Genomic DNA, 21168 nt, shown 5'->3' with positions numbered 1-21168 from the left:
GTAGGGGGTGGAATTACCCCAGGAAACCCTATATATATATATATATATATATATATATATATATATATATATATATATATATATATATATATATATATATATATATATATATATATATATATATACAAATAAAGATAATCACCGGCCTCGCAAGCTTTAATTTAACGAAATTTTTTGCGCACTATTAAATCTTTGCGTCAGGGTCATTTGCCTCTTGTCCTCCCCCTAGCTACGATACTGTATGATTTGTATCTTATTTAATATACCACCACTATATGTGAGTTTAAATCATACCTCTTTCAAACTGACGATAAAGCACTTTTTGTTTTAAAAACGTATTAAAATGTTTTTGTAATAAGCTGTATAAAGCAACAGTAAAACAATACTGCGAGTTTGTTTCGTCAATATAAAAAGCTAGTGGTAATATAAAACAACTTTGCCTTTTAACTTTTTTTAAGTTAAAAACATAAAACGCATTCAAAATAAAACGTGTTTTATCGTCAGAATTAACGGAGTATAATATTGAATAATTTAAATTTATCGTATCTCTATCTTTTTTCCATTATACTTTTTTTTATTAGATTATATTAATTTGATATAAAGAAGAAAAAAAAATTTATCACGTTTTACCTGAGTTTAAATAATACTTTTTTTTTACTACTATTACAATTAAAATCATGTAAAACATTAAATAATAAAAAGTCTATTGTAACGTTTTTTTATTTTGCGCCTGTTGTATTGGTTTATATATGAAATTTTGTATTGCGGGTACTGACGATGACGAGCGTATAAGCAGTGACGCAAGTATTTACATTTATTAACTAAAAACATTTAAATAATTGAAGTAATTTTACTTTATATCCACTAAAAACCACATCCGTAACAATTGAGATTTTTTTGGTTTTCTCTTATCTACTAAAATACTTTTAATAATTAGAATCCATTAAAATTAATACTAAAAATGGTTTTTAAAACAAAATAATTATTTTGTTTTAAAAACCAACTAATCCTGAGGACATTCGTCGTCCTGAGGACGTCCGTCGTCCGTCCCCCGGACGACGCGTACTCACTGGAAAAACCCTACGTGTAGAATTCAGTTAAGAAGTTTTGTATAACTTTTTTTAAAGTAAAAAAAAAAATATTTCTATACTCCTTCACTTCAATATTTTTTTACATAAAAGTATCTTTAACATAAGTTGAAAAAACAAGCTAGAGGCTTGGTTTCAGCTACATTTCTTGAATAGTTAAAAAGTTAAAAAAAATAATGCTGTTTATTCTCTCTTTAATCTAATAATTAGAAAATCAACGGGAAAAAAAAAAGGTAAAAGAAAATCTTTTTACCAAATTATTTAAACCGATACTCTTATGATGACTAAATTAAAATACTAAATATTAGACGCAGTATTGTTTAGAATTCTCAAAACTAGCTGCACGTATTTTGAAAAATCGAAACACGTTTTCCACCCAAACCGTTACTTAAAATACGTCGACTTGTTAATAAATTCTTTATTGTACTGAAAATTCAGATTTCTTCAGAACATGTGTTAATATTTAATTTAGCGAATTCTTTATTTTTCATTCCAAACGAATTGAAAACAAGGGTTCTATAAAATTAAAAAAAAAAATAAACAAGAAGAAAATTTTTTTTCAAAGTTTCGAAGAAAACATGGTAATTCTAGTTATTCATAGTTTTAAGTTTAAGTTTTAATTAATTATAAAATATATTTAAAGCAGTTTAAATTATTTTATTTATTTCTCAAGTTTAATGTGTTGTTGAACAAATGTGTCTGTATCTAATATATATTATAGCAATAATAATTTTATTACAGTCATACAAAAATTAAGATGTTTAAAAAAGTTTTCAGGGTTTGTAATTATCTTCTGCTTGCTTATTATTTTTATTATTATTAAGTCTTTTATTATTAAAAAAACTTTTTTAGTATAATTTATGCTTTTTTTTACAGTTTATAATATTTAAGTATAATTTATTCAAAATATTTTGTTTGCGTTTAACCAGTTTAACAGTTACAGTTTTTTAAAGTCGTTGTAGATAAATTTATAAACTTTTTTGACGGAATCGTTTATTTAAAGAAGGTTTGTTTCGTCAGCATAGCGTTGTAATCTGCAGAATTTTAAGGCTCAAGATAAATCAATGGTATAAATAAGAAACAGTGGCCAAGATCAGATCCCCAAGGAACTCCAACAAGTTCATCAGTTTAAGAATAATATGCCCCATTAACAGATACAAGTTGTTTTCTACTCTAACCACAAGTTTGACACTCCTCCTCCATCTAAAGAAATCTAAATTTTTATTACACTACTGTTTAGTTCCCCTCAGACAGTTTGAAAACTGTCAAACAAATATGCAGCGTAAAAAGCCACAGTCAGCGTAAAAAGCCACAGTAACACGTCCGCAACACACGTTGCAGTTTTCACTAGGTCTTTTCTGTACAAATCCATTAATACCTAATAATTGAGGATTTTTAAGTTCTTAATTATTAGGTAGAGTTCTAGAGTTTTATTGATTCTCGGTCTAGAGTTTTATTGAATTTTGTTGAATCTCGGTCTAGAGTTTTATTGAATTCTAGACCAAGTTTTAACTTGGTCTAGAATTTTATTAAAACTCGTTCTAGAGTTTTATTGAAACTCTGTTTTACTCTATTAACTCTTGCGTAAAAATTTCTAATCAGCCTATATAATATATAGGCTGATTAGAAATTTAACTTAAAGTACTTAAACATTTACATATTATGTAAATGTTTAAGTACAATAATAAAGTTTTTGAAGGTGTTGCGTTTGCGGGTGTTTGGAACTGTAGAAATTTATGCTTTAGACTAAAATTAGCATGACTGAAAACTAAATTTTAATATTAAAATCAATAATTTCTGCCTTATGATGGGAATTTTACACTTTAACTGAAAAAGTTAAAAAGACTTAATTTGAATTAATACTATTAAAAAATGTCAAAAGTTTGAAAAGTTTATGAACGGTTGAAGGTTTGTTTTATAAGGTATATTGACAGGGGCGGATCTAGCATTTTAAATGGATGATGCGAGATTTTTTTATTAACCCCCCCCCCCCCCTCTAGAATTTAAATATAGAATTTGACAATGTGGAATACTATAGACACCGAACAAAGTTCATGGTGTAAATGCATGGTGAAAAACATGTAAATCTTTTTGTTGGATACATCAAAGTTTTAAAACCAACTTTTGCTTACTAAAAAAACGTCTTTGTGGTAAAACACAAAATGCCAACGAGGATTTGAAGACGTTGTCCGAAAAGTATTTTTGTTAGTGGAAAGGTCTTAGAAACTGGAGTTAACTTAGCTGTTATTGAATTTAATAAAAATCCAAATGGAATCCTCTCAGTCGTAAATAATTTTCAACATTGAGTATATATTACATCCATGAAACTTAATAAAAATGAAAGAAGTAACTACAAAGCACTCACTTCTAACATTACTACTGACCGAGTCAAAACAGAAAAAAACAATCAAAAACAAGCAAAAAAGATTATTTAGAAAAAGAAAATGATAAAACAAAATTCAAAATATATTCCTGGAGGATTTTGATATCTTGAAATTATGTTTATTTGTAATTTATATTATGGTTTTAGTTCTTCCTTTTCAGATATTTGCCTTTTTCTCATAATCAAATTTTGCCGAAAATAAAAATCCTCAAAACAAGATAACTTTGGGCTCAATTATCTCTCTTTTTTTTTTTTTTTTGATTTTTTACATAAACAAAAAGATTCAATACAAAAATATTCTAATCCGTTTTAACACGCCTTCAAGAGAATGAACATCTTTATCAGCTTGATATGTTAAATGTAGCAGTTGTTTGCTTATCACAAAAAAAGCTAGTTTTTCATAGTTTTATTTTTAATTCAAGACATTTTTCGAACTTGATTGTTTTAAATGGTTCCTTGAGCCACATTTTGGGGTAAAAAAAATAAAATCAATAACTCTTTGAAATAAAAAATTAGCTTTTTTTTGGTGGGCCAATTTAAATTCAAATGTTTTAGTAAACTTGAAACATACTACATCAGATACTAAATTTAAAATATACTGTGATAATCTACAGCAGGTGTTGTATTATATACCCTTACCTTTTATACTGTAAATTATAACCAATCAGAATGGCATTATACCGCAATTTGTTAAAAACTTATGAATGCTTCTATCTAAGCAATCAATCTTCAAAAATTGAGAGAAAAGAAAGTGTTAGTTTTTAATATTTAAAATTTAACCGCCATAACTTTAAAACACGATTTAAGGGAAGCTTGCTAAAAAAGTAAAACATTAAAATTTAAAGTAAGCACAACATTATAATTTTATAAAATAGTTTAATGTTATAGTTTTATTTTAGAAGAATGCCCCTGTTGTATTGCTTTTAATAATCTTTCTTGCTGGAACTCAGTCAGGTATGGAAAATGATTTAACATTTAGTTTTGTAAACATAACATTGTATTTTAAATATTTATATTTTTAATTACTGTTATTATTATAGTTTATTTAATCTTTAATTGAGTTCTAACAAATTATTATTATTCATTCTGAATAAATTGATATGGGGCAGGATTGAAAAGTCTTTTTTTTCTAAAAGAATGACCTTTGTAAATTAAATTGGAAATTCAAAAAAAAATAAAAACGTTTCAAAGGGGGCAAAAATACCTTACATACTACATATAATATATATCATATATATATAACATACTACATATATATAACATACTGCATATAATATATACTAATATAATATCTATTTAATCTTGAGAAAAGACATTGTTAGTAGAGTTCTAAATTTTTAGTTATAGGCGTTTAAAACTTATGTCACGGAATGAACGATAGGTTCCTTCCATGAAACAGGTTTCAATGGCTATATCAAAATATCTAATATTCCACATGCAATATCTTTACCTGAAACTAAATAAGTCTTTATAAGTAGCATGTTAGGTATTATTGCCCCCTTCTAAACGTTTTTATTTTTTTTTTAATTTCCAATTTAGTTTATAAAGGTCTATTTGAAAAAAAAGACTTCAATCCTGCCCTATGATCCATTAAGTCAGAATGAATATCAATTTAGTATTTATCATTCATTACTAAATTGACTTTTTAACGATGATGCAATCCTGGGTGCGGATTCACAAAACTTTCGTAACTTACGGAAAACGTTTTTGCATAAGTTACGCAAGCATAGTTTGTTCAGCAACAGAAAAATTTTTTAGTTGTTGAACTGTGCAACTATTTAAAATCACTATTCTAAAGAAGTTATAAATTTAGAAATTGATTAAAATTTTAGTTTGGGCTTTCAACAAATTATAATCTGGTTAATTAAAACTGCTATTAGAGTAATAATTATTTGCAATAAATATTTAATAACTATAATAAGTTTAATAACATATATTTAACTACTACAATAAATAAAAGTGGTCAAATTTCAAAAATCGTTTATTTTCGACAAATATTATTGATTTTATTTCAGATAGTTTTAAAAAATTGCATTAAAATTTTTTTTTTTACATTTGGACTCTAATTTTGTGTCGCAAACCCTAAAAAGTCAAGAGATTCATCGATAGGTATTAAGATAATGGTAGATCCTATGAAAAGCGGTAGTGGTGTAGTGGTACAACGCTCGCCTCATAAGCAAGAAGTTCCAAGTTTGATTCCCACCACGTCCCTGGTAGTACCGCGCTCAACTTGTTTCTCCATGCAGCGGCCTTGTTCGTCAAGGTTTTTGTTTCAGAGTTATAGAGTTGAGAGAGGGTTGTAACCACAAGAAGTAGCCTCCTCGACTGTAGTGACCCTCTCGGCTTTGGAGAGGTGAATTATTAAAAAAAAAACTCATTCTTTCAGTGTTTACTTGTAATATAACAAAATACTCATTGAAGCAAAATCTTGAAGTTAGCTTAAAGCAGGTTTTTTTTTTTTTCTTTCGCTGTTTATATAAAATAAAATAACAAAATTACAATGAAACTTTTACGTTACACAAAGAATATATATAAGACAGACAGGAGCTCAAAGAAGATACGGATGACTGGTGTCACCACAATCTTTTCATAGAGCCCCTTTACAATAACATTTAAAGCCCACATGGCTTTAGTAAATTTACAATAAAACATTTTTTCTGAAAAATACTACGTGAAGAATAAAACTCAATAACATAATTTACAATAACATTAAATAACATTTAAAGCCCACAAGCCTTTAGTAAATTTACAATAAAATATTTTTTCTGAAAAATACTAGGTGAAGAATAAAAACTCATATATACATCCTCATATATACACATACACATACACAAACACATATGCAGACATACTTACACACAAATATATAAACATACTCGCATATATATCAGAAGTTTAGGAGATGCAATTTCATTTGTCGTTTAAAAGAGAAAGTGCTTTTCAAATCTTTTATATTGTTATTTTTTAACTGATTCCATAATGACGGACCTTGGTTAATAATTGAGAATTTTGACACTTGCGATTTTACTCTGCTCAATTGATAGTTATGGTTGCTATTTGATCGAAGATTGTATTTTTGTGAAAACGCCAATGTAAAAATATCAGAAAATACTTTTGGCAGCAAGTTATTCTTATATTTATACATAAATATTAATATTTGAAGCGAATTAAGTTTTGATATATTTAACACATTCATGTATTTCATTACAGGGGAAGGGTTTTCTAATCTTTTTAAATAGTTAACCGCTTTACATGCGTGGTTTTGTAGCCTCTGTAATCTTATTAATTTAGTTTTGTGTGTGTTAGCCCAAACAATATTAGCGTAAGAGAGATGACAATGAACAAGACTGAAGTAAAGCATTTTGCGTGATTTATAATCAAAAAAGGCCCTAGATTTATATAATACACTTATAGCAGAAGATATTTTTGCTTCAATAAGACTAATATGTTTTTTCCATGATAGGTTCTCATCAAATATTACTCCCAAAAACCTTGTACAATTTACTCGATTTATTTCATTTTTATTAATTGACAGTTTTGGCAATTTTAACGGAAGATTAGTTGATTGTCTTATTTTATGGAAGAGAGTAAAACTTGTTTTTTTACAATTTAATGATACCTTATTAGCTATAAACCATTGGTTAAAGCTTTCCAGTTCAGCGTTCATTGTTTCGAACAATATTTTTACATCAGAATTGCTGTAGAATAAATTTGTATCGTCTGCATACATAATTGACGATATTTTATGAGAAGCTTTATTCATATCATTAACATATATTAAAAATAATAAAGGTCCCAAGATCGATCCCTGTGGGACACCGCAATCAATATCAAGAGCTCCTGACTCCTCCAGGACAACAAACTGTTTTCTATTAAAAAGATAACTTTTAACCCACTTATATGTTAGGCCTTTAATGCCGTAATGCTTTAACTTTGAAAGCAAAATTCCGTGATCAACGGTATCGAATGCCTTAGAGAGATCGATAAATACTCCAAGTACTTGTTCCCCTTTATCAAAGCACATAGATATTTTATTAGAAAGTTCAATAATAGCGTGTTCAGTAGAGCAGTATCTCTGAAATCCAAATTGATTTTTGTATAAAAGCGTATTTAATGTCAAGTAATCATAAATTCTATTAAAAATTACCCTTTCAAATATTTTGAAAAGACAAGGAGTAGTGATATAGGGCGGTAATTGGAAACAGAAGAACAATCACCATTTTTAAAAACTGGGTGAATTTTAGCTAATTTTAATTTATCAGGAAATATACTATTCTCAAATGAAAATGCTATTAAATAAAATAATGGTTTACTTATACTATCCATAACATAGATAGCTACATTACTAGTAATGTCGTCATATCCACATGACTTGTTACGCTTTAGTTCAAATAGTGCTTTGTTAAACTCGTGTTTATTTATTTTTTCATTAGATATGCATTAGGTTAATATAGCATCAATAATTAATTTATTCTTAAACAGCTCACTCACAACCCCATAACTCTCCTCAAAAATAAAACAAAAAAATATATTGCTTTAATGAGTTTATCATTTATTTTACTACAATTGAACAAAATTTCAAAGTACCATAACGAGTAGTTCTTAAGTAATTTATTGCAGCATGCTAAAAAATGGCGTTCTGAGAAAAAACTAGTTTAAGATTAAAAAAAAAAAAAAAGTTAAAATATTAAAACGAATTTTTATTTCACTTCTAAAAATTTGCTATCACTCCTCAATGTAAGAGCAGTAACGTAATTTTATAAAAGTACTACTCTAAACTTATAAAAGTTTTTTATAAGCTTTATTTAACTATTTAAGTTCCATACAGAAATTAATATTCACATTTAGCAAGACTGAACATTTTTAAAATTATAAATAAAAGCCCTTTATAAAAAAAAAAACTTTTTGATTGCAAAATGTTATATAATTTTTACCAGGGTTATTAGTTCTAAATAAACATTTAGTTTACCACATTATCTTTCAGAAACCATTCCCAAAATTTTGCATTTAAAGAATTTTTATTGTTTTGAGTTTTTTCATGAAGTCGCCTTTCTAACATGTTTTCATCAGATAAATCAATAAATATTGATTTGATTATGTCCTTAATTACAACAGACTGTCCTGGTTTTTCTTTATAAACATGTTTCAACAATATTGTATGATTGGAATTTGCACCAGGTAATAATAGTTTCACAACACATTGAATGTCTTAATTCTGAAAATGATGCCTCAAATTCACAAAACAACAGCTTTTGTAATGTCCTTTTCCAATATCAGGCATTGCAATTACTAAATAAAATTTAAGCGGCCGCGGAGCAGTGGTTAGAGCGCTTGTTTTAAAAGCAGGAGATCGAGGTTTAAAACGAACTCTGGACACATTTTCGCATCATGGTAAGGAGGGAGGCGTGAACTTCTTATTTAAATGCACTTCCGCAGTACTCTGTGACAAGACTGTTAGGTCTTCTTGGGGCACCTAAATAACAAAATTTAAAAAATATATATATACAAATATATGTATCAGAAATTTTATTTGAAACTTTTTTACTGGTATAAAACTTCATTTTCCATAAACACTCAGTTCAATTGAATAGCAACAAAGAACTTAAACCTTTACTTATTTTTATGACCTATATTCACGTTATTAGGCTTTATCTCACAGTAAAGACATGTTCAAACAAAAGGCAAGAGATTATATAATAACATCAACATCAATTAAAAGATTATTGGGCTCATTTTGATTACTGTGAGGTTGTGGAGTAGTTTCATTATTGACAATAAGATTGTTGATTGAGATTGTAAAGTTAGGGGAAAAAAAGATTAGTCTTTATTAGAAAAGCATCTATATTTCTAGGAAAACTGACAATCTTGATTTTCTTCATCTTTTTTTTGAAACTCTAGAAGCACAAGTTTTTCTTCTCCTCAATACATCAGTTTTTATATTGTAAAATTAGAAATAATACATTTATTTTATTCTCCACTAAAAAAAAAAGGAATAATAAAGAACTGTACTCTGGCTATATCTAAAATCAATAACTAAAAAAAGATAACATTAGCTTTTAATCTATATGTATTAAGAAATTAAGTGATATTTTAGCACAGTAAAGTGGTTTGCTTATAATGTTTTTACGGCAAAAAAAGCCAAACTATCACACAGTGCTTTCTAAAACCTTATTTAAAAAAATTATTTCTCAAGCAGTTTAATAAGAACCATTATACGATGTATATAAGGTGTGCAACACTTTAGTACCTTATTTAAAATAAGGTACAAAAGTGTATTGCTAAGGAGCAATACACTATAGTACCTTATTTTAAATAAAAAATCAAAACATTTATACCATACCTTTATATTTTGATATTTTTGACCACCTGAAAATCTTTTACTATAGATCCTTATTTTTTTTACTGACATTAATAATTTAAATAAACTGATATTAGTCAAATACCAAATACGACTTTGCTATTTACAAGAATATATATATATATATATATATATATATATATATATATATATATATATATATATATATATATATATATATATATATATATATATATATATATATATATATATATATATATTAGGGTGTCCCAAAAAACAACATTTTTGAAAAATATATGCAGAGACCCCCTTAATGTGTTCCATCTAATACAAAAACACTAGATTTAAAATTTTTTTGAATAAAAAATATTTTAAGAGGTCCCTCAAGACCCTCGAATATTTAATGGGTCCGTAATATTTTCAAAAAAAAAGTTTTTTAAAAGTATGTCAACCTGGTACTCAAATGAAGCAAAATTATATAAAATTTTCAAAAATAATATTTAATTTGGAAAAATTTTAACTTATTTATCAAAGTTGTCATAAAAATACATAAAAAATCCATTTTTTTGTTTTTTGTTAAAAAACGTAATTTTTCATGTTATAAAACCAAAAATAAATTCTATATTTGAAATCTATATTATTTTTGAAATTTTTATATAATTTCGCTTCATTTGAGTACCAGGTTGACATATTTTTGAAAAATTTTTTTTTTGAAAATATTAGGGACCCATTAAATATTCGAGGGTCTTGAGGGACCCCTTAAAATATTTTTTATTCAAAAAAATTTTAAATCTTGTGTTTTTGTATTAGATAGAACAAATTAAGGGGGTCTCTGCATATATTTTTCAAAAATGTTGTTTTTTGGGACAATAGTCTATAACTTATTTATCACAAATTTAAAAAAATCTTATCATAAATTTTAACCCAAAAAAATCAATATATGTGATATTTTAAAGTTATGCCAAAGTTAAGGTAGCTCCTACCTAACATAACTTTTCTTGATTTAATCTAGCTGAGCATTTTCTAAAGATGTTTTCTGAATATCATAATTTAAGAATCAAACTTACAAAACATATATCGCAAGTTTTGTGCTGAGCAACTACGCAAGTTTTGTGAATACGAAAATTATTTCGTTTAGAACTTACGCCAAACTTACGCTTACGAAAGTTTTGCGAATCCGCACCCGTATGAGTAAAGATGCAAAAGGAAAAACGCAAGATGAAAAACGCAAGAGGAAAAAAACGCGTTTTTTTCCTCTTGCGTTTTTTTGTGTCAAAAAAACGTGTTTTTTTGACTTTTTAAACAAGTTTTTCATTTTTCTTGGTAAATAATTTGAAAGAGTTTTTGTTTTATTCTGTCTATTTATAGTATATGATCATTATAATCACAAATACAATGTATAAACACCAATTTCAAGTTAATGTTTTAAATAAAAAACCTACATGAGTTATTTATTAAGTATATTTATTGGGCGATTTAATATTAAGTTAGTCATAAATCTAGGTATATTGTACGAGAATGTTTATTTATCATGTTTTACTTCTTAAATATTGTTGTACATCCTAAATATTACACTCATCATATACAGAAACTATACTTATCCATGACAAAATAACCATTTTTATAATTTAAATATACTAATATACAATATCATGCTTATTTAATATCAGACTTCAAGTCTTTAAAGAAATAGACAATTCTAATAATTATTATGTAATAAATTATATTGCCAGAAAGCCCTTATAAAAGAAGCTCTAACTTTATTCAATTTACATATTCTAATAGTTTAAAATAACAATGAACAAACTAAAAAAAAAGTATAAATATTTAAGCAAAAAAGTCAATAATTTAGTAATTTTAACATGTATTTAAACTATAAAAGATATTCTAAATAGATGTGCTTTCTGAGTCCGAGTCTTCCCGCCCTAGACTACTTTCATCTAATGATTCATAAACAAAGTCACTGTCACCTTCTGTGCAAAAACTTCTCTCACATGCTGCACTTGAAGCTGGTAGCTGAAGAATTCTAGATGCAACTTTTGATAGTTCAGTAAAGGAACACAACCCTTTCCATCAATTTATGGGATCAGCTATTGGTGACAACAATTTGAAAAAACCTTCAACCCTGACCCAAAAAACATCTGATAGAAGAATATTTTTTGTTGCTGAATTAAGTCCACTGTTTTCAGAAATAGCCAATGTTTTTAATGGTTGCTTATTCTTCTGTATGCTATCTGAGCATGCTACAGTTGATCCCCACCTTTAAATAAAACACAAAGAAATTACGACAACTTAAATAAATTTAGAGTAAAGTACTTTACTAAATGAAATCTATTTTTATGAATGTATAATAAAATTAGTTACATAGTTCAATTTTTGTAATGTACAGTATATTTATACTTTTAGATGTATTACCTAGTTTGTACTGGTAGTTTCAAGGAAACACATGTTACTACACCAGCTGATTTTTTTTGTATATCTCTAAATGTTGCAACAGATAAATGAGAATTTTTTTTATCTCTTTAACAATATCAGTTACTTGTGACATCAATACACTTAAAATTGTCAATTTTAAAAAATCTGTGAAAAGCAAATTTAAACCATGGGAAATGCATCCATAGCAATAAAGATGGGGATAACAATCTTTTAGATGAGCCCACGCATTTTCATATTTGCAGTATTGTCAGCCACAATGCCCAAAACTTTGTTAGGATTTATTTCTACTAAAACTTTCTTTATTTCATTTGCCATATATTCACCAGAATGGCTCAATATTCCTTCAAAACAGTTTAGGATATATTATATTACTATATTAGGTAAATCCATTCTATACAGTACTAGAATTATGGTTTTACCTGTCTTCCACAAAATGGGTGATGAAGAAGGCAATGTCATTACAAAGATAATGACAGCTTCATTTCTGTAAAGAAGAAACATCATATAAACAAATATGATCTGTTTATTAACTAAACAATATAGCTTCAATTGCATCAACTAATATTATAATAAATTGTTACTGCACCTTAAATTGCTCCATTCATCACACATAAATCCAAGATAATCTGCAGTTGCTGCCATTTCTTTAACATTTGCTGAAATCCTTGAAAAATCATTACCTAATAACACATTTGACACTTCATGTCTTGATGGAAGCTTATAAGTAGGACTTAGCTTGTTCAAAAAAATTTTCTAATAGTTATTTTCTACTGTATGGAGTGGCAATCTACAAGCATATATTGCTCTGGACTGGTGTGTATCAATCAATTCCTGCAAAAGATAATGTCATATTGGTACATCAGTCAATCATGAAACAAATCTAAAATCTATACATAATGAACTTTTAATAAGCTGGTCAATTCAGTTAATTCTTCAAATAAATCTTAAAATTTAATAATTCAATACACACCTTTTCAGTTTCTGTCAAACATGGAACTTAATGTTTTACTTCTACAAATTGACTCAGAAAAGGATGTTCCAAAAGAATCAGATTGTGGATTTTTTGTTTTTGGTTCAGCATCTCCACAAGAGTCTTGCTGTTTTTGACTATGACCTGATTTATTTGCATATAGACTTTTTACTTAATCAGAACATTTTCAACATTTTTCAATATGCTTAGTCATTCAAGTTCCGTTTTTAGACATAATGTCAAAGCAAAAGGAACATTTAACTCTTTCCATTTTTCTAATTTGATTTATAGGTATAAATAAATTGGCAACTACAGTTTTATTTCTACCCCCCCCCCCCTGTATGGCCTGCTTTACTCATTTTTATAATTAAAATTTACTATGTTAAGCAAAATATCTAAAACTTAAGTATAATTAAAAAGAGAACATAATTGATTATTAAAAAGAACTTTTAAAACTGCATATAACTTTTATTTGCAACTCAAAACTTTATAAGTGCAGTAAATTAATAATAATAATAATATATATATATATATATATATATATATATATATATATATATATATATATATATATATATATATATATATATCAAATATTAAATACAATTAAGTAAATGTAGTTAAGTAAAATAAATTTCGATAAGAAGTGTTTATTGTGTCAATATATAACAATAAAGTCAATAAAAATTAAATAGAGGAAGATAAAATTAACTAATAATTTTTTATACAAGAATGCTATAACCGTGTTAACTTAAACATTAACAATAAAACCTTTAAACAAATTATCTTTAAACATACCAAAAGAAAAATAATTTTAGTCAAATTTAGCCTTAGTTTTCCTATATAAATCTGAATTAAAATGTGTATAATAATATTACCATTAAAGATAAATTTAGTAGCTTAAATGATGTACTTTTGAATATTTACCAAAAAAACGGAACCCTGCTTTTTTTTTCAAAAAAATGACCAAAAAAACCAAAAAAACAAGAACCAAAAAAAAGGCGTCACACCTCTACACGAGTAAGCATTCGTTATCCATTATCAACACACAGATATAAAACAATATAAAAAAAAAATATAAAAAAAATATATAAATTTAGCTTTAAACTTTACATTAAGGACATATAGAGTACAAAAAAAAGATTTTTTATTACACATTAAGTAATTATTTTTTACAAATCCAAAAGTCAATGTTTTGAGGTACTTCTTTTTCACTTGTTTCTTATTATGTTATTTAAACTGGATTAGACAGGCTCTTTATTTTAATACTTATATAAGACTAATGACACTGGTTTAGTAATATTGTTTGATAAATCTTAGTTTAGCTATGTAAATCTCGAACAAATTACTGTTAAAATATCGTTTGTTTACGTTTTTACTTCCATTTCTGCGCACGCATAAGTTTTATATTGGAAGTGTAAAAAGGTGTATTCGAAAAGTAGTGGCAGCGCGCAAGCAACACCGCACAAGTCGTTAGTTTTTTTTTTCGTCTCCTGTAAAGTTGGCAAAAATGACTTACCCAATGTTGTTAGTTAATCTACGATATGTTGGTGTAAAACATTTTCCCGCATGTTTTTATGAAACGTTGGTGCCTATTTAACAGTTTTACTCTTTAGAAAATAATATTGTTATTTTCTTAAGAGTAAGATTTTCCAAACTATTACTTTTAAGCGGTAAACTATAGAGATATACTGTATAATATAGTATCTCTGATAGAAATATACTATCTCTACTATCTGATACACTATCAAATTTTTAGGTTACAAAAGTTATAAGATTATCATAATCATTATGAAATAAATTTAGCTAAAATAACTTTGTTGTTAGGAGCGTTGCTATAGAAGTTAAAAAGAATTTATCTAATAAAAGAAATCTAAAAAAAAAAAAAAAAAAACTTGTAGCATTGAATTTAAAAGTATTTATATAAAGGTATATATTTTTTGAATGCAGTATAAATTTTAAGTAAAATAACACTAAAATTTGATTTTTAAGTTCTTTTTAACCTATGAGGCAATGATTGTATTAGTCGTCCGTAAATTTTCATTTGTCAAGTTTTTTTCTTCAAAATTTTTTCCGCCCTCAGTAATTCCTGATAAGTTGTATAATTATTATATTATAAAATTAAAGAAGAGGCTATTATAATAATAGCCTTTTCTTTAATTTGTAATTTTTTTAATAACTCTAACTTATAAAGGTCTTGTTTGAATTGAATTTGTATTAAACAAATAAAAAACAAACAAAGCAAGATAAACATAACTATTTTAAATTATTGTTTATATCAGAAAAGTTTTTATTTCAGATAAATTTTCCTACTGCTACTTTATTTTAATACATTGAGTTCCAAAACAAGGGTTGTTGTATCTATTCATGAAAGAAATCAATTTCAGACAAATAAAGAGATAAAAAATGTTTTTTTTTGTCATCTTGCAACAAAAATATAGGTGTTATATATAACATTCATTTCTAAAATTTAACTTCTACCTAAGTAACATAATTTACCATTTACATTAAAATAAGTTTGAGCCCAAAATATCTACTTTCTGATAAATTTTAGGGTGCTTCAGACTAAGTTTGATGTTGAAAATCTATGAAAAGAATATAAAAAGACCTATTAAGAAAAGTTTTTTATGAAAGTAATGACGAAAACTCGCCAATATTTTAGCATCTTAAAAAATTGTAGAAATTTTTCAAGACAAAGATAAAACCTACAATGACATCATAGATGCAGATAGAAAAACAATAGTAATGGAAGTAAGCATAATTAAATGGAAGTAAAAGTAAATGTAAAGAATTAAAGTAAAAAAAGAAAACGAAAAAAAGAGTGAACTTACATATTTACTATTAATAAGTTTGAAAAAATTCATAGTAAAGCAATATTCAAAACTACTTTTTGAAAAGATATTAAATTTACTTGAGAAACCCAAGGTAAGTAAGGTAAGGTTCTAAGGTTCCAAAATAAGGTTCTACTTATTAAGATAAAAAGTTGTAATTGTTTTTTAAATAAAAAATATGAAAATATATTTTTATAGATAAAAAACATGTTAACAGTTTGAAAAAATAAATAAATAACTGTTTTCAAGTGATTATCAACATTTTACTGCAGCATTGTAGCAAGTTCAAACTTTTCTGAATAAATAAATAATCAAAAAATTTTTTAGAGTGGCTAGTGTTACAGTATGAGTAAGCTTTGTGTTGCTTTTTTGTGTGTTGAAGTAAAAAAGAAAAACAGTCTAATTTTTACCAGTTATCGTGATGCACCAAGCAACCCTACCTAAAAATTTAAAAATTGATAAATCTTTGCAATACCTCTCTCCTTTTTAGATAAAAAGCAATTTAAAAAATGCCTCAAAAAAAAAAAAAAAAAAAAGTAAGAAATGAAATTAATTTTATTTTTTACTTTTAACAGATAAAACTGAACTTTTGAAGTTAAAGTATAAGAAATAAATTGAAATAACTTTCTTTAGTATTATCCTTTGAGTAAAAATGTACTTTGAGGTTAATAAATCAGGCTCAGATAGTATATACTAAAAAAATTTTTTTAAAAAAGTTTAGCAACCAGAAAGGTTTTTATTCAGTTTTAATTTTATTTTAAATAAAAACTAACTTCTTAGGTCTAAAAGTTTATGATTTGTTCCAAAAAGTTAAGAACTGCAACGGATGGAATATAAAGTAAAAATTGGTATAATGTTTTCATAATAATTCTTTATTAAGTAAGTCTTTTTTATGTACAGGCTGTTTAGAGGTTAAATGTCATGAACTAATATTCATTTTTAATAATGAGAACCACTGTAGGCTCCATAAACTGAAGCAAAAATACAGTCATAATGTAAACTTGATTATTATTTCGAAAACCATTAGGTTGATTATTAGGTTATTATTTTGAAATTAAATAATTCACCAAGAATCATTAGGTTATTATTTTGAAAACCATTAAGAAAATCTATGTATTTTTAATAGTGTTTTTCTTATCAAAACACATGATTTTTGGTTTAAGTTTCAAAGTCAAGGCAATTTTAGTGATCTAAGTTTTCTAGAATTGTTGTTATTGTTAACTAAATAAAAAAACTTTTTTATAAAATCAACAATAACGCTTTTATAATCTTTTAATGTTTAGATAAAAAATTATATATTTGGAGTAATTTTATTTATATTTTTTAAAATAGGTGCATTTTATGTGGTAACCTGTTTTTCAGATCAAGACTAAGTATTCTCATTGCAATACTCCCATTAAGATGATTACTATCAGAGGTTCCATGAACTGCTTTTACTCAAAACCATATTTAAATCAGGAGTTTTATATCTAATATTTAAATCTGTATTTATATACAGATTTAACTAATTATCACACACACACACACACACACACACACACACACACACACACACACACACACACACACACACACACACACATATATATTATATATTATATATATATATATATATATATATATATATATATATATATATATATATAATATATATATAAGTTACTTATTTGTAGTTTTATTTACAAATAAAAATATTACTACAAACAAATTGTATTAAAATTAGATTTTAGTTTATGGTTACAATTTATTACTTTTTAAAATTTTATATGGTTATTTTATAATTGCTTATTTTTATTTTTAAAAATTGTTACATTTTTTTTTAGTTTTATCAGGTTGTACTAATGATAGTTCTACAGACTTCCAATTAACAGCAAGTGGTTACCATGTTGAATCTAATGTTTCATGTGTTAGTGTTTGCAACTCATATAATCCACCAATTTTTTTTTATGCTTTTTTTCTTGAAGGACAACTATGTTTTTGCAGAAATGCTTCTCTTCCCCAGTTAAATATATCTAATTTTAATAGTCCTTGTGTGACAAGTACATGTTTAAGTGATAACTCTACTTCTGAGTGCTTTCTAAGTAGCTATGAAGTGTTGCCGCTCACATTAGGTATTGTTGAGTGGAACATAACTTTTAGTCCTGGTGTATTACTTGTTGACAATGAAATTCAAATACAAACCAATATTCTGAAAGGTATATTTATCTAAGTTTTTAAGTTTATTGAATTTTTTACTTTTCAAAGTTATATATTTTTTTCTTTTCAAAGTTTAAAATTTATTTTTTATTATTATAAACTTTTTTAATGATATAATGAATAGTATGTTTAACAGCAAAATTAAGTTTAGTTATAATTCAAGTACATTAACTATAAATATTTTTAAAACCAACTTTATAGGCTTTAAAATTTTTAAGCAAAATTTTATAAAATAACAACAAAGTAGTTCAATTTAATTAAATATTTTAATTGTTTTACTATAAATGTTTTCGGTATTTTCTTATTTTTTTGTTTTTTTATATAATTTATTGAGTTTTTTTTTCTGTTGATCAATTACATATTTATCAATTACATATCAATTATATTATTAATACGTAGAAAGTTTCATAAGTTATTATATATATATTTTTTTTACCACATATAGTTTTTTGAATTTAGGTGATGTGTCAAGTGTATATGTAAGACCAGTTCCAAATAACTTACCACCCGAAGTTCAAAGAGTAAATGGTTTGACAGTAAAAAGGCATTTTTTTTTACCTGGTTTACAGCAGTGGTCACAAGAAATAGGAAATATCTTCAATAACCCTTTTATTGCTACAAGATGGATACAAATTGATGAAAAAGTTGGTGGCATTTACATAATACCATCTTTGGTTTCAGTTGATGGTTTCTACAATTTTTTTTTGGTTATCACGCAAGGAACAAACATAAGTGTAACTCTCACACTTGCAATGGATAAAACTTTATTTTTTAATGCAGGTAAAAAAATTTTTTAATTTCTTTAATACTAGTATTAATTTGTAAACAGTTTAGTAAACATACATCAAATCGTTATGATTTCTTATTCAAAACAAATAAGGTGTAAATAAATTTAAATATACAAATCTTTTTTAGACATTATTCGGTTGTCGTATGGATTTGATTTGTTTTCAATTTATAATTCTTCCGGAAAATTGTGCAGCCTTTCAGAAGGTTTTATTTTAAAAAAAGTTGTTTTGACCTCTGGTCGCCTAACAAAAGTGAAATTAAAAGTATCTGATGTTGGAACTTTAGAAATTGCTGTAGGTTTTTTATATTGTACTATGATGGTTACACCATTGGGTATTTACTTCTTGAAACTTTAATAGATGCTTAGACAACTTTAAAATTGGTAGAAAATTGCACAAAAATAATTGAGATAAATCTTCAGATCAAACCTTATTTCCCTATCTATGTTTGTTTTTTCTGTTGCAGGACTTGGGTGATGTTATACTACATTATATTATAATAATTATTTGTTAAACCCAATGTTTACACATACACATTAAAAAAAATCTAATTTTAATTATTTTAAAAGTACAAAGAAAAAAAAAAAAGAACTTAAAAATAAAAACGGTTTTATAATATAAATAATAAAAATAAATAATATAATATAAAATGTAAAAATAAAAAGTATATAATCAAATATAAAATATATAGTATAAATGATATAAAATATAAATAATAAAAATTAAAAACAGCTTTATAATAAAAACAATTTAAATACTTTTTATGTTTTTATTTTATATTTTCATTTTGTTTGACTTTTTCATTTTTTGTTTTCAGTTTTGTTTTTACATGCAGTTAAGAATATATTTATTGACTTAATTATTAAAGAAAAGGGCCAGTAAGTGTATATACATCAACTGTTTATTTTAAAATTTTTTAATGTTTTTGTAAGAATCCAGTACGAAGCAAAATTGAATTTAAATTGAATTTTATAAAATCGCATTAATTGTTATCTGAGACCAAGTATGGAATTATAGTAATAATTCATAATGTAAATATAAGTTAGAGATGTAAAGTCCAATTCATTTTTTGGATTTCTAGACTCTGAGATTAAAATGACCAACCTATTGTACACAGAATTTTTTTTTTTGTCTTAAAATAAATTTTTTGAATTTATAATCTAGAGTTTTTGCAGATGAGGAAATCCTTTTCTATACTTTCTTTAATAGATTTTGAGACCCATATGCAGTAGTTCTACCACTTTTTGTTCCTTTACCATGGATTGTGCTACTGACTGTTTTTCAACAGACTTAATAGAAGATGTAATTGTTCCACAAAGTTCATCCACAATTACAGCTTCGGTTGTAACTAGTAAGTATAAAAATTTTTATGTGAAATAAATATTTTGTACACATATTAAAAAAAAAAGTAAAGTATTAAATTTAGGAGTACAAAATAATAAGTGTAAATAAATAAATAAAAATAAATGCAAAAAAGTATACTTTTGAGATCCCAGACTGACAGGTTTATCTATTGTTAAACATTCTAGTTATTTCTGCTTCCATTGGAAATGTTATTTCTCATTTAAGTTTTTTTTTATAGCTTGTGGTCTGAACAACATTTTGTCACAGTCTTGCAAAAGAGTTCTCAAGAATTCTCTCTGATATTTTTAAACTGTTTAACAACTATTTAACTAATTCTTCATGCATGTCAAAGTTTTCATTCATGCTGAAAAATGTTATAATTTTAAAATTCTCTAGCTTTAACTTTATTTAGGTTGAAATTATTTTTTATTTAAAAAAAATATATATTTATTTTTAAAATAAAAAGTTTATTTTCATTTTTTGAAATAAAAGATTTATTTATTTAGAAAAAAAAACTTATTAGCCTATTAGATTTTGAATTAAAGTTAAAAACTAGTCAGGTGAACTTAGTCAACAATTTGAAATTAGTAAATTTAGTCACCAATCTGTTTATTTTATAAATGAGTAAATTTTTCCAAAACTTTTGTTAAAAATGTCTTTTCAAAACAAATATCAAACATCAAACTTTTAAACATCTTTACTTAAAAATATAGCAACTTCCTTTTTGACTTATTTTGCATAAAAATGAAATAAAATTGCTCTGACCTTTCTTACTAAGTCAATTTTTTTCTTACTATTACTACCAGCACAAGT

At 25.6% G+C, this 21168-nt stretch overlaps 1 protein-coding gene across 2 annotated transcripts in view; it reads left to right on the top strand.

Annotated features, from left to right (window-relative positions):
• Positions 1–1395: 1395 nt before the first annotated feature.
• LOC100197328 (polycystin-1-like protein 2) overlaps positions 1396–21168 on the top strand; it is a 105773-nt gene continuing 86000 nt past the window's right edge. The window contains exons 1-6 of one of the 2 annotated variants that reach the window (XM_065804160.1): positions 1396–1669; positions 4371–4425; positions 17851–18222; positions 18683–19003; positions 19139–19305; positions 20221–20362. In XM_065804160.1, the coding sequence (XP_065660232.1) occupies positions 1667–1669; positions 4371–4425; positions 17851–18222; positions 18683–19003; positions 19139–19305; positions 20221–20362 (1060 nt within the window). In that variant the 5' untranslated portion in view covers positions 1396–1666. Of the gene's footprint in view, positions 1670–4370; positions 4426–15064; positions 15126–17850; positions 18223–18682; positions 19004–19138; positions 19306–20220; positions 20363–21168 lie in introns of those variants that run through there. The other variant, XM_065804161.1, reaches the window with a different exon arrangement.

Source organism: Hydra vulgaris, chromosome 08 (genome assembly GCF_038396675.1).
Source record: "Hydra vulgaris chromosome 08, alternate assembly HydraT2T_AEP".
NCBI classification, from domain to species: Eukaryota; Metazoa; Cnidaria; class Hydrozoa; order Anthoathecata; family Hydridae; genus Hydra; species Hydra vulgaris.
Note: the sequence above shows the minus strand (reverse complement) of the source record. Positions and strands in the feature narration are given on the sequence as shown.